Here is a 15,000-nt window from a genome sequence, read left to right as displayed (position 1 = left end):
CGACAGCTTCATTGGAGTCCACCTGTGGTAAATTCAGTTGGTTGGACTTGATTTGGAAAGGCACACACCTGTCTATATATAAAGTCCAACACTTGACAGTGCATGACAGAGCACAAACCACGAATGAACTCCAAGGAATTGTCTGTAGACCTCCGAGACAGAATTGTCTCCAGGCCCAAATCTGGGTTAAGGGTACAGGAAAAATCTATGCTGCCTTGAAGGTCCCAATCAGCACAGCGGCCTCCAATTTGCTCAATTAAAGAAAAATACTTTGTCATTATCGGGTATTTTGTGGGCAAACATGAATTTATTACATTTTGGAATAAGGCTGCAACATCACAAAATGTGGGAAAAGTAAAGGACTTTGAATACTTTCCGGATGTACTGTAAATCAAACATTTTCATAGGTGCAGCATTAAAAAACTGTTTGACCTTCTAAATACTGTTTTTGTTTACACAACTAAAGCCCTCAAGACAAGACATAACAACAATATAGTCACCGTAACACTCCTTTAATCCAATGCCTGAGGCTCGACCAATCAGTAGCCACGATACTTAACAGCGCGCCTTGATTGTTTTAGTGTCGCCTGGTGGCCAATAGTACTGTAGTATTGATACTTTTAGTTCGTTTAGCTTTTTTTATTCTTGAAAATGCTCCATGTAGGCCAAAAATGTATTTTTAAAAACAGCGATAGAATGAAGCCGCAAACTTTGAAGCGCGACGTGACAAAGGACGACTGTCCTTTTTAATTGATTTATTTCCATCACTTTGGTTAAATGAGGTTGTTTTAAATGTGCTTTTTAAATCCAATTTGAATTGAACTTGTCAAATCATTTCAGGGATTTGGAGTCATTCTGTGCTGCGGATGGTTTATTTGTCTTTAATTTTCAAAATCAGATGAATTGAATGAATAAATCAGATTAATAATCATGCACAATTAGCCCTAATAAATACACACTTATTGTTGAGAGGGTCTAAAGTGTTGACGTAAATTTTGTCATGTGATCAGTCGCCTCGTCCAGCTGCTCATCCCTCCCAGAGCAGCATCCGCTCCCGGAAGGAAGGAACGCTGCAGAAGATCGGTGACTTCCTGCAGAGTTCGCCCACCTTGCTCGGCACTAAAGGTTAGTGTGTGCGCTAATGAACGCAGCTTTGACAAATTGTCCCGGCCGAGGACGTCCACTAATTATGGCTCGGAGCAGCAGCATCTGTCCTCCATCCTTCATGTCCACCTCAGTCCTTCACTCATCTTTCACTCTTCATGTCCTCCCTCCTCCGCTGACTCCTGCTCAATTGCTCACTGACAAGTTCACACAAGCAAGTAAAAATTCTAACAACTGACTGATAATCTATTGTTATTTTGCCGCTAATTTTGGTTGCAGGCCTGACTGGTAAATTAATTTCTGCAGGATTAATATTAATAAATTGAATATTTTTTAAGGAGCATAAAATAACGGTTACGACTTAATTATGTTTTTTAACATAACTGCAGCACCCATAAATTCCAATTTATGCTCTTTTCATCCAATACAGTATTCTTGTGTGTTCTACGGTAGATGACCGCAGTGTTTCTTAACCATAGGGCCCATTGTTGGGGCGAGAGGGCCACCAAAAAATGTTTCTCAGCTCATGCGGTCCTTATGGGCCGCAGCAGGTACTCAATCGTAATACACTTTTCCACCACTTGTGGCAGTCATGACAATATCAAACAAACAAAAGAAGTCTGGAGCTAAAGTCATAGAGAAGTTTCTTTAGTGCAAAAATTATGACTAAAGTGGTGAAGTTGTATTTTCACTTTCACTTTAATTTTTGTGACAGCTTAGTTAAGAAATCTATTCATTATTTATTTAGTTTAATTAAGTAAATTCAAATGCAAATAAGGAGCAGGAGAAAAATGTCCATCCATCCATTTTCTACCGCTTGTCCCTTTCGGTGTCGCGGGGGATGCTGGAGCCTATCTCAGCTGCATTCGGGCGGAAGGCGGGGTACACCCTGGACAAGTCGCCACCTCATCGCAGGGCCAACACGGCTAGACAGACAACATTTACACACCAGAGCCAATTTAGTGTTGCAAATCAACTTTATATATAAATAATAAGTGAAGTGTGTGAAATCAAAACTATGTGTGTGGTGTGCGACTATGTGTGTGAATTAACTGTAGTGTGTTACTAGAAGTGTTGAGCGAGAGGGCAGAAGTCCGAGAGGGGAAAGGCAGTAGCGAGACGTCAAAAGTCCGTGTCCAGGCGGGAGGTCGAGATCCAAGAGGCAGCCAGGGAAGCAGAGGGAATACGGGGAGACGAGACACACAGCTTGTGACGCGGGAACAGCGGGAGGTCTGCTGCGTACGGTGATAAATGTAAATATTTTTATTCGAAATGTAACCTTCCTCTGATTATAATCCCTCAGCTATCAAGGCAGAAAGGAAAGGTCAACACAAGCGTGGAAAACACTCAAACAACAACAAAATAGTCAAATCACATTGAACACTTAACAATAAGGAATATGTAAGAAATGCTTCATGAAGTGTAAGAAAATAGTGAAAATGTAAACAAAGAGAAACCTGAGAAGAACTTTTTTCTGCAGGTTTAGTGGCAGGAAGTCACGGCTGTGCTCTGAAGTTGTTAAAGTAAACTGTTTTCACTGCTGGACTCTAGAAAGAGGTTCCGCAGCCTCCGAAGCAGAACCTCCAGGTTCTGAACAGCTTCTTCCCTCAGGCCGTAAGACAAACTTGCCAACCTTGAGACCTCCGATTTCGGGAGGTGGGGGCGTGGTCGGGGGGTGGGGCGGGGCGTGGCTGGGGGCGTGGTTAAGAGGGGAGGAGTATATTGACAGCTAGAATTCACCAAGTATTTCATACATATATATACGGTGTATATATATATATATATATATATATTTTTTTTTATATATATATATATATATATATATAAAAAATATATATGTATATATATATATATATCTACATCCTGAAAATATGCAAACAAACTGTTTAGATAATTGATACTTCAAACTTGCATAAATAAATATTAAGGAATGTAACATAACTTGGCTTCTGAGAGTTTCAAAATGCTAAAGTTGTTGATAAACAAGCAATTATTTTAATAAATAAATATGGTCATTTTAAATTAATTATTATGATAATTTTAAATCAATTATTTCAAATATGTTTATTTTAATGTATAATTCTATGGCTGGATGTAATAAGGAGTCACGAAAAAATACAAATAAAAATACAATTAATTTTGATGTTTTTAGCAAAATATAGTAAAAATGTATTTAGTTTTTTTTTTGTTTTTTTTAAATTAATAAATATATTTATTTTTACGTAAGATAAACATAATAATAGAATGTATCTCTAGTCTGGATGATTTAGTTCTTGTCACCCTGTTGTCCTCCTGTCATGAAAAAAGGCTGTCCTCACTGAGGTCCGCATGGAGCTGGAGGGGGCGTGGCTTCCAGCTCCGGCTGAAAATCGGGAGATTTTCGGGAGAATATTTGTTCCGGGAGGTTTTCGGGAGAGGCGCTGAATTTCGGGAGTCTCCCGGAAAATTCGGGAGGGTTGGCAAGTATGCCGTAAGTCTCTTGAACGCATCATAATTAAATTATCCCCTCAACTCCCCCCAAAATGGATTAACTCGCTGGAATAAAAAAGACAATATAACATACATCCATAAACGTGGACGCATATGAAAAAGTGCAATATATTTATCTGTACAGTAATCTATTTAATTATTTATATATATTTATTTATTTTATATATATATTTATTTATTATTTATATATATTTATTTATTTATATATATATGCACCTTATTGCTTTTTTACCCTGCACTACCATGAGCTTATGTACCGAAATTTCGTTCTTATCTGTGCTGTAAAGTTCAAATTTGAATGACAATAAAAAGGAAGTCTAAGTCTAAAGGGTGAGCGGGCTAAGGTGGTGTGGCATTAGCGGTCTTGCCTTGCATCATTTACAGACCGCATTGGTCTGACTACAGTCCCTTTTGAAAACAAAAGAAAAAAAAGTGCCATACTGTCCAGGTGACTTTTCCTCTTTTATCCACAATTTCTTCATTTGGACTTTCTCTTATCACTCCATGCAAAGAATAGTTGATACTGTCACCTGATTGGCTGTTAGCGTGTCACTCCCACTGATCTGTGATCACTTCCTGTGTTGCTCGGTTACCAGAGAGCAAGTGTTCATGCAACCAACCTTGCTTCCATACTTTCGCTTTCTTATTGAACGTTTTGTCTAACACATTTTTCATTGATATCGATTCTTTTCTATCGCAAAATATATTAATATTTTATAGCCCAGCCTTAAAGCAGCACTAAGTAACTTTTCAACCTTAAAAAAACATTTTCATAACTTTTGGGACAATACATGGACTTCCAACTGTCATGGCCTGAGGGGGTCTGTATCGCTTTTACTGGCACATAGCGACTTTGAGGATTCCTGCCACACAAAAAACTAGTTTCCTCTAGTTCAATATGCAACAGGAACATGTGAGTGTGTCAGGTTCCTCTTGGGGGAATAATGTGGCCAATGAGATTATCCCCAGCTGCTATCTGTAACCCGTCTGCTTCAATCCCAAATATGGAAATCAAAGGGTCTGGAGCCATTTTTTAATTCCAATAATGGCTGAGAGGGATTAAAAAATGCCCTGCCAAGAAGTTTCCAGGCTCTGACAAAACAGCGAAACAGCATCCCATCTGTCACCTTCCACATATTGGGCTAATTCAGTGCTTCTTGATTATTTTCTGTTACGCCCCGCCCTAGGAAGAAGAAAACATATACATATATATATATATACACTATATTGCCAAAATTATTTGGCCACCCATCTAAACGATGAGAATCAGGTGTCCTAATCACTTGGCCCGGTGTATAAAATCAATCACTTAGGCATGGAGACTGTTTCTACAAACATTTGTGAAAGAATGGGCCGCTCTCAGTGATTTCCAGCGTGGAACTGTCATAGGATGCCACCTTGTGCAACAACTCCAGTCGTGAAATTGCCTCGCTCCTAAATATTCCAAAGTCAACTTTATTATAAGAAAAGTGAAGAGTTTGGGAACAACAGCAACTCAGCCACCAAGTGGTAGGCCACGTAAACTGACAGAGAGGGGTCGGCGGATGCCGTAGCGCATAGTGCAAAGACTTTCTGCACAGTCAGTTGCTACAGAGCTCCAAACTTCATAATACCTTCCAATTAGCCCACGTACAGTACGCAGAGAGCTTCATGGAATGGGTTTCCATGGCCGAGCAGCTGCATCTAAGATATACATCACCAAGTCCAATGCAAAGCGTGGGATGCAGTGGTGTAAAGCACGTCACCACTGGACTCTAGAGCAGTGGAGACGCCTTCTCTGGACTGATGAGTCACGCTTTTCCATCTGGCAATCTGATGGACCAGTCTGGGTTTGGAGGTTGCCAGGAGAACGCTACATTTCCGACTGCATTGTGCAGAGTGTGAAATTTGGTGGAGGAGGAATTATGGTGTGGGGTTGGTTTTTCAGGGGTTGTTCTTGGCCCCTTAGTTCCAAGTGAAAGGAACTTTGAATGCTCCAGGATACCAAAACATTTTGGACAATTCCATGGGATGGCACTTCAAGTTCATATGTGAGTGAAGGCAGATGGACAAATACTAGTGTATGTATATACTGTATATATATATATATATATATATATATATATATATATATAGTCAAGGTTTCTGTGGTTTATTCGTTATACATTGCTCAATACCGGGGTAGAGCGGAATATACGTTAGGTCAGGAAAAAACACAGAGGCTATTTCATCCCTACAAGCCTGTTTCGCAGGAAGTGTCTGTGGCTGTGACATGTATATATAGGGTACATTACATGGGGGTGTGGCCATTGTTACACAGTAGTGCCTTGCTTCTGTGCCGGCATGATCAGACCAGTTTGTTGCGTTTGTTTGAAGTGGACATGCTGGGGTGGTATATAATTTAAAAACATGTATTTCAGGTACAGGTTACATCTTTTAGCTGCACTGTTGTATGGTGAGCTAAATGCGACAATTCGCCATGTGTGATCAATTTTATTGTCTTTAAGAGTCCATATGTATTTACTCAGCTCTATAGAGTTCTTGAGGGTTTTAAAGGTGTTTTCTGTGAGTCCAATGTATGTCTCTGTGTTTGAGTTGTCCTTGCGGGTGACGCTGGTTTGGTAAACAACTGATGTTTTTAAGCAGTTTCCGTTGAGTGGTAAGTTAATCCTTTGTCTGCAATTGCAGCTATGTGTGGAGTTAGAGTCGTGAGCGGTTGCTTGTCTGTGAGTGCTCAGGATCTTTTTGTTGTTGTTGACTCACACAACAAAAAGATCCTGAGCACTTGGAGACACAGAGTTGTTGACTCACACACATTTGTGTGTGTGTGTGTGTGTGTGTGTGTGTGTGTGTGTGTGTGTGTGTGTGTGTGTGTGTGTGTATATACACATATATATATATATAGATATATATGTATGTGTATATACTGTACATATGTACTGTTTGTGTGTGTATATGTATATATATATATATGTATGTATATGTGTGCATATATACAGTATATTAGTATTATACTCCTCTGCATAACATTATATCCTTAACATTAAAGAAAACAAAAACTTACAACAAAGAATAATTGTATTAATATTGTTTTAGTCTATAACAAAATATTTAAACTGCATCAATTTGCCGTAAATAAAATAAAAAAATCCTTAATTAAACTATAAACATTTTTGACCGACTTGAACCATTTGATAGTGAAAGATTAAATAATATAAACTCATAATTCAGATTAATCCGCAAAATTAACTCAGGAGCACAGTATATAAAACACTTTAATCTACTAAACAAAAATGAATAAAACTTTTTATTATCAAAATGAGGAAGCCAGGATTAATGGCTACAATGAGCATATTTCTTCGAAGCACGATACTGATAAAGCATGTTCCCCAGGATCACACGCGCTGTTTTTACACTGAATTTAAACACACACACTGAATTTTTAAACACACTAATGTTGCTCACAAATGTTAATTCAATGAAACTGTCAGCATAATTTGATGTAAAAAAAAATCTAAAGCAAAAAATTCAGTTACATATATTCAATATGACAGAGACACAAATGAACCTCTATACACAACATAATAGAAAATAAGACAAATACTGTGCAGTGGTACCTCGATTTACAAACTTCATTGGTTCTTAAACATGGTGTGTACATCAAAAAGTTTGTATAGTGAAGCCAAGTTCCCCTTAAAAACAATGTAAACATGAATAATTGGTTCCAGCCTCGACAAAAGTCCCTCTTTTAGTGAAGGTTTGTACACAATATAAAGTACTGTACATCAAACAAACATAACCAGGAGGTGATGGATCAACTTTCTGTTTAATAACAAGTGACTGTGTTGTATGCGCTGCCCTGGCAACACACACACACACACAAGCCCCTCTCAATTGATCTTAAAATCCTAAATAAGCATTTAAAAGAGTGAAATCCAACCAAAGTGACCGGCGGAGAATAAACAGTACAGTACATTTTTTGTGGTACCCTCTATTTTGAAAAGTATCGAAATACATTTTGGTATCAGGACAACTCTTGTACAATGCTTGTCTAATCTTGAACATGTTTTTGCTGAAAACAAAATGTTGTTGTACTTGTGCAACGACAAAAAACGTCCGTCCTTCCTTCCAAGTCCAGTGTCTACGCAGCTAAAACCTGCTTCGTCAATCCTTCCATACTCCTCGCAAATACTGTAGTCTTTTTTTTCTTTAACCTCACAGGCATTTGCTCCTTTTTGGGACTCATATTGATCAAATGGAAAAAGTTGTCAATTGGGGGGAAAAACACACATTAAATCGTGACCGCCTCCTCTGCAATGTGGAGCCCCGCATTTTGCCTGCCAGGCGATCTTACTGAAAACCAGGAACTAGTTACATTTGCTAGTTACTTTATTTCAAAAGTAACTCAGTTACTTACACCAAAAAGTAATGCGTTACTGTGAAAAGTAACTATTTAGTTACCGTACTTATATATATATATATATATATATATATATATATATATATATATATATACACATTAGAGATGCGCGGTTTGCGGGCACAACCGCGGAGTCCGCGGATTATCCGCGGATCGGGCGGATGAAATTAAAAAAAAATTAGATTTTATCCGCGGGTCGGGTCGGGCGGTTGAAAAAAAAAGAAAAAAGATTTTAAATAGATTCAGGCGGGTGGCAGTTAAACCAATTGGGAAATATATATACATAGTTAAATGTTGTTACCCACATACGAAAAACGAGCAGGCACCTGCAGCATATGCCACAACAGAAGAAAAAAAAAAAAAGAAGAGATGGACACTTTTACGGAGCGAAGAAGGGACGCCTCGCCGGGGTCCGGGACCGAGGCCCCTTCCCCCGAGAGGGCCCCACCGGGAGCCGTAGCTGAGGCGATCCGCGAGAAGGGCCCGACGCACGTCCAGGGTCACCACCGCGCCCACCGCACCGACACCCCGCCTCGTCCGCCTTCGCCGCGGCCGGAGTCACGCGCAGCAGGTAAGCAGCTTACCTGCCCGCCACCCCCGTGGCCGGGGGCTCGTAACAGGGGTCGCTCCGCCCGCGCAGCTTACCTGCCCGCCACCCCTGTTGCCGGGGGTGCGTAACAGGGGTCACTCCGCGCGCAGTGCGCTCACGAAAGGGGTGGGGCTCACCCTGGTTGATATAGACAGCAGCTAGGACGGTGGCCATGGACGTCGGAACCCGCTAAGGAGTGTGTAACAACCCACCTGCCGAATCAACTAGCCCTGAAAATGGATGGCGCTGGAGCGTCGGGCCCATATACCCGGCCGTCGCCGGCAGCGAGACGCGCTTGGAGGTGCGCTCAGCGCGGCTCCCATATGATTGCGCACTGGTGTGTGTCTGGGTCGTGACAGCGTGGCACGCGAATGTCTGTACTGCATTGGATCAGTATCCTTTCTTTAACAGGCAAAAGCTTTATAACCTCACTAATGCCTTGCATCGTCTATATTAGATATATAACAACGGGCGGGTGCGGGTGGATGCGGTTCTGATCAAATGTTAGATCGGGTGGATTGCGGATGGTTGACGACTTTCTGATGCGGTTGCGGATGAAATAATTGCCTATCCGCGCATCTCTAATACACATATATATATATATATATATTTATTTATTTATATATTTTTTTAAATGCCTCTTTAATGCTCTTTTAGCCTTCATTTCAGTACTGTTATTGCACTGGAGAATAATACAATGTGTTGATCAACTTGACATGCATTTGCATCACTGAACTCTGCTAAGCAATGTGGTCTACGTACAACACACAAAGACAAAGATATGTTTCAAAGGGCCAATTTGTTTCAGGCCAGAACAAATTGACAAAACTATTTTAAATAGCTGCAACATAACATACATAAGTAACAAACAGCATAATAACAACATAGCTGTAAAGCAAGGAAGGCACACACTACATACACAAAGCCTAACCAGGCGTTTTTTTCTCTCAAGGAATTCTGAAATAAAATCATGTCTGAAGCCCAGAACACTACACATTTCCCCAGTTTTAGTTTAGAGATAAGGAAAGATTTGCCTGGCCCACTAGCATCCCTCTTTGTTTGTGAACTTTATAGTCTATACATTTAGAGCGATGTGTTAATCAAACACTCTAGAAGTCTAGAATGAAAGAGTAATAGTATATAAGAGAATTCACAGAGTGTGTGTACCTTCAGTGCTGAATGATGAGCAGAGGCAGAGTTTTGAGTGTTTTCTTTAGCTCGCTTTCCATTATGTACTCACTGTCCAGGTGCCATTTGACGCCCGGTATCATGCTAATTAGCTGTCTGAAATCGGGTGACTGCACTGTAGAAATAGCCTGCATGTCTTCTAGCACAGTGGTTCTCAACCTTTTTTCAGTGATGTACCCCCTGTGAACATTTTTTTTAATTCAAGTACCCCCTAATCAGAGCAAAGCATTTTTGGTTGAAAAAAAGAGATACAAAAGTAAAATACAGCACTATGTCATCAGTTTCTGATTTATTAAATTGTATAACAGTGCAAAATATTGCTCATTTGTAGTGGTCTTTCTTGAACTATTTGGAAAAGAAGATATACAAATAACTAAAAACTTGTTGAAAAATAAACAAGTGATTCAATTATAAATAAAGATTTCTACACATAGAAGTAATCATCAACTTAAAGTGCCCTTCTTTGGGGATTGTAATAGAGATCCATCTGGATTCATGAACTTAATTCTAAACATATCTTCACAAAAAAAGAAATCTTTAACATCAATATTTATGGAACATGTCCACAAAAAATCTAGCTGTCAACACTGAATATTGCATTGTTGCATTGTAATGAATGGAATAGCCTACCGGTACTTGATTTGATGTTCAGTTTATGAACTTATTTTGTTGAAGTATTATTCAATAAATATATTTATAAAGGATTTTTGAATTGTTGCTATTTTTAGAATATTTAAAAAAAATCTCACGTACCCCTTGGCATACGTTCAAGTACCCCCAGGGGTACGCGTACCCCCATTTGAGAACCACTGTTATAGCACACACGCTGCAATGGCTCTATCAATGTTGTCCTGGCTAGCAGTGCCTCGTTAAAATCCAGCCGCTATTGCTTAGGAGGTAAAGTGTGTCTCTCTTTACTAGCTTCGTCGACGCATGTTGCTTTTGTAGCTGTTTCAGCAGATTTGAATTGCTAGGATAGGATCTTTGATCCAAGACACAACTTACATTTAACTAAAATGTTATTTTGTTTGTGGTCGACAAAAGAAAAGTAGTGAGAATATCTCCATGTAAAGAAACTCGGCTTCGCCATGATGTCTTGTTAGTAAACACAGACACGCCCCCTCCCACACACACAGAGCGCGCCTCTTCTCCACCGTTCCAATAAAACACACACAGATCTTCTCAGTTTCTAGCCGATACTACATCAAAAATAACGTAAAATAACGCAGTAGCGCATCATGTAGTAACGGTAACTGAGGTACTGAATATAAAAAATAACGCGTTAGATTACTATTTACCGCTGAAAGTAACGGCGTTAGTCCCAACACTGACTGTAATACATGTAAGACATAAATAAAAATGAATTTAGCACTTTGTTTGATTAAATATGTAGATTATGCTATGTCGCGAGGGACAACCGTACTTGTTGTATATTGCAAAACAGAAACAATGGGATGAATTTCACTCCGCTTTCCTACTAGACTTTTATTTTGTTGATCCTCAAACCAGCCAAGAAGATGATGAGTCTGGTGAGCGGAAAGAGCGACGCGGACGCGGCCTGCACCACCTCGCCCATCAGCCTGAGAGTGAAGAGGAACAAGAAGAAGTTGTTCCGGCCACAGATCTCCTCCCCCATGTCTATGCCGTCGCACCTGGTAGGTGGCGTGCAGTGGCGTCGTTGCCGTGGCGACACACAGTAGCCTGACACCAGTTGTTCTTGCTGTTGTAGATTGTCAGTAACGCGAGCGAGGAAAAGGAAAGTGACCATGCGATCTTAAGGAGGTGTCTTCGCTCCACAAAGCTGAAAACATCCACCTCCTGAAGCCAGGTGCATACCTTTTCTTGCCTTTTATTGAAGTCTTGTTAGCCTAGCATGCTAGGCAGGAGTTCTGTGACCCTAACACTAGTCTAACTGTTTTATTGAAGTTATATATATGTCAACTTGTGCAATTTTTACAGAGTTGTGTCACAGTTTAGTGTCACTAGGGAAACGCGTGTTAGCTTGTAAATAACTCCTTGTCACTGAATCCCTGTGCACTTAAAACTTCCTGTCTTAAGGAGGTGAAAACATTGAAGTGTTCTTGCCGCTGTTAGCCTAGCATGCTAGGCAGGAGTTCCGTGACCCTAAGGCTAGTCTAACTGTTTTATTGAAGTTATATTTCAATCACATGCTAACGCTAACTAGCACTGACTTTATTTGAATGTTTCTCTGTCAACTTGTGCAATTTTCTGTTGTGTCACAGTTTAGTGTCAAAGGAAACGCGTGCTAGCTTGTAAATAACTCCTTGTCACTGAATCCTTGTGCACTTTAAACTTCCTGTTTGTCCTCAGACAACCGTTCTTTCATCATTAAAAACGTTTGGGTGACTTTTATTTGACTTTCTGGCTGATTCCATGCCCATACTTGCCAACCTTGAGACCTCCGAATTAGGGAGATGGGGGGGGAGGGCGGCGGGGTTTGGTGGTAGCGTCCCGTAAGAGTTAGTCCTGCAAGGGATTCTGGGTATTTGTTCTGTTGTGTTTATGTTGTGTTGCGGTGCGGATGTTCTCCTGAAATGTGTTTGTCATTCTTGTTTGGAGTGGGTTCACAGTGTGGCGCATATTTGTAACAGTGTTAAAGTTGTTTATACAGCCACCCTCAGTGTGACCTGTGTGGCTGTTGACCAAGCATTCACTTATGTGTGTGTGTAAAAGCCGCATATAATATGTGACTGGGCCGGCACGCTGTTTGTATGGAGGAAAAGCGGACGTGACGACAGGTTGTAGAGGACGCTAAAGGCAGTGCCTTAAATATTGTTGTCCGGGTGGAAATCGGGAGAATGGTTGCCCCGGGAGATTTTCGGGAGGGGCACTGAAATTCGGGAGTCTCCCGCGAAAATCAAGAGGGTTGGCAAGTATGTCCATGCCACGTGTTCACGCCGCCGCGTCACATGACCTCATCAAACAGGAAGTGGATGCTTTTATTTGTATGTCGCCCAACCCCCTCGGTAACATAATGACATCATTGAGCATGTGCCGCTAACGACAGTTAAAGTCTGCCATTTAAAAAAAAAAAAGAAGCTTGTCAGCATGTGATGTGTGAGGGGACTTACTGCCAAAACTCCAAACACACAGAAATGTTTTTACTCTTGCCCAACTATTCAAACAAGTAAAAAAAAAAAAAACAATGTTCTTCAATTTAAAAAGACGATTCGCAACTATAAATAAGACTACTTACAAGGAGTAAAAAAATAATTTTTACAAAGTTTTCTTCAATTAAAAAAGCTATTGTTATTTTGCGCATGGTGCCGTCCGCCAAAAATAAAGAAAAAGCAGGGTGGGAAGGTGGTAAAATGGTGGACAGAAGAGAGGGGGAACTTACAGGTTGAGCAGGTTTCCCCTTTTCTCTTCTTAACTTGAAGAAAAATGTTGTTTTTTTACTTGCGGATCTTATTTACAATTGAAAAAAAGTTGTTTTATACTTGTCAATCGTTTTTCAGTTGAAGAAAATTGTCTTTTTACTTCTGAATTGTATTTTTAATAGAAAAAAATAGTTTTTATACTTGCAAATCACTTTTTTAATTAAATATAAGGTTTTTTTACACTTGCCACTCCTGTTTTTAATTGAAGAAAGTCGCTTTTATACTTGCAAATAGTTTTTCAATTGAACATTTTTATACTTTTCAATTGACAAAAAAATGTTTATACATGCAAATTTTTTTATACTTGAAAATCTTTTTTTTTTTAATTGACAAATTGTTTTTATATTTGCGAATCGTTTTCTTAATTGAAGAAAAATAAATATTTACTGGCGAATCGTTTTGTTTGCAGAATTTTTTTTTTTTAACCTGCAGATTGTTTTTTCATTGGATATACATGTTTTTCATATTTGTAATACGTATTGTTATTTTAAGAAAATTGTTTTTTACTTGAAAATCTAATTTTTAATTGGAGGAAAAAAATGTTTTTATTTGCCCATGTTTTTTTAATAGAAAAAAAATGTTTTCATACTTGCAAATCACTTTAATTGAATATAATGTTTTTTACACTTGCCACTCATTTTTTTTAATTGAAGAAAGTCGCTTTTATATTTGCAAATAGTTTTTTAATTGCACACAATTTTTAGATTTGCGATTTATTTTTTTAATTGCCAAAAACAATTTTTATACATGTAAATTGTTTTTATACTTGAAAATCGTTGTTTCAATTGCCGAAAATTGTTTTTATACTTGCAAATCGTTTTTTTAATTGCAGAAAAAAAAAGTTTAAAGGCGAATCGTTTTTATTTGCAGATTTATTTTTTTTTACCTTCGAATCGTTTTTTCCATTGAATAGAAAATGTGTTTATATTTGCGATTCATATTGTTAATGAAATAAATGTGTTTCTAAAATTTAATTTTTAATTGAGGAAAATCTTTTTTTTATTTGCAAATGTTTTTTTATTTGAAGAACATTGTTTTTACTTGCCAATCGTTTTTTTTGATTGAATAGAAAATATTTTTAATATTAATGAATCGTATTTTTAAATGAAGAAAAATAGATTTTTACTGGCAAATTGTTTTGTTTGCAGAATTTTTTTTTAACCTGCGAATTTTTTTTTTTTTTTTCATTTTTTAGAAATTGTTTTCATATTTGCGATTCGTATTGTTAATGAAATAAATTTTGTTTTTTAAAATTGAATTTTTAATTGAGGAAAATCTTTTTTTTTATTTGCAAATGTTTTTTTATTTGAAGAACATTGTTTTTACTTGCCAATCATTTTTTTGATTGAATAGAAAATATTTTTTATATTAATGAATCGTATTTTTAATTGAAGAAACTGTTGTTTTGAGTAAAACCTTTTTGTGTAGTTTTGGCAGTAATTCCACGCCGTAGAGGAGCGCGTGACATCACGGCGGTCGCACGGCAAGGCGGGGCTCGTACACTATCTTGAGCGCCTCGTGCACGCCGGCGGCGGACAGCTGGCGGTTGATGTTGCGGTAGCGGCAGCGCAGCAGGTTGGCGTAGGTGGCGCGAAGGTCCCGGTTGAAGAAGGCATAGATGAAGGGGTTGATAAGCGAGTTGGCGTAGCCCAGCCACAGCAGCGTCCTCTCCAGCCACAGCGGCACGCAGCCGCACGCCGTGCCGCACACGAAGGGCCTGGTGGTGGACAGCAGGAAAAAGGGCAGCCAGCACACGATGAAGGCGCCCACCACGATGCCCAGCGTGGCCGCCGCCTTCTGCTCCCGCTTGAAGACGGACTGGTTCTTCC

At 39.1% G+C, this 15,000-nt stretch overlaps 2 protein-coding genes across 2 annotated transcripts in view; one reads left to right on the top strand and one right to left on the bottom strand.

The window, feature by feature from the left end:
• The window catches only part of LOC133610855 (kinesin-like protein KIF20B), a 55,879-nt gene extending 43,736 nt beyond the window's left edge, over positions 1-12,143 (top strand). Inside the window, exons 30-32 of the mRNA XM_061967552.1 lie at positions 1,011-1,125; positions 11,280-11,425; positions 11,500-12,143. Of these exons, the coding sequence (XP_061823536.1) occupies positions 1,011-1,125; positions 11,280-11,425; positions 11,500-11,592 (354 nt within the window). The 3' untranslated portion in view covers positions 11,593-12,143. The remainder of the gene's footprint in view (positions 1-1,010; positions 1,126-11,279; positions 11,426-11,499) is intronic.
• A 1,569-nt stretch (positions 12,144-13,712) lies between these two features.
• LOC133610867 (5-hydroxytryptamine receptor 7) overlaps positions 13,713-15,000 on the bottom strand; it is a 3,444-nt gene continuing 2,156 nt past the window's right edge. Inside the window, exon 2 of the mRNA XM_061967576.1 lies at positions 13,713-15,000. This exon is cut by the window's right edge and continues 458 nt beyond it. Coding sequence (XP_061823560.1) covers positions 14,639-15,000 — 362 coding nt within the window. The 3' untranslated portion in view covers positions 13,713-14,638.

Source organism: Nerophis lumbriciformis, linkage group LG02 (genome assembly GCF_033978685.3).
Source record: "Nerophis lumbriciformis linkage group LG02, RoL_Nlum_v2.1, whole genome shotgun sequence".
NCBI classification, from domain to species: domain Eukaryota; kingdom Metazoa; phylum Chordata; class Actinopteri; order Syngnathiformes; family Syngnathidae; genus Nerophis; species Nerophis lumbriciformis.
This window is presented reverse-complemented; position numbering and strand designations above follow the sequence as displayed.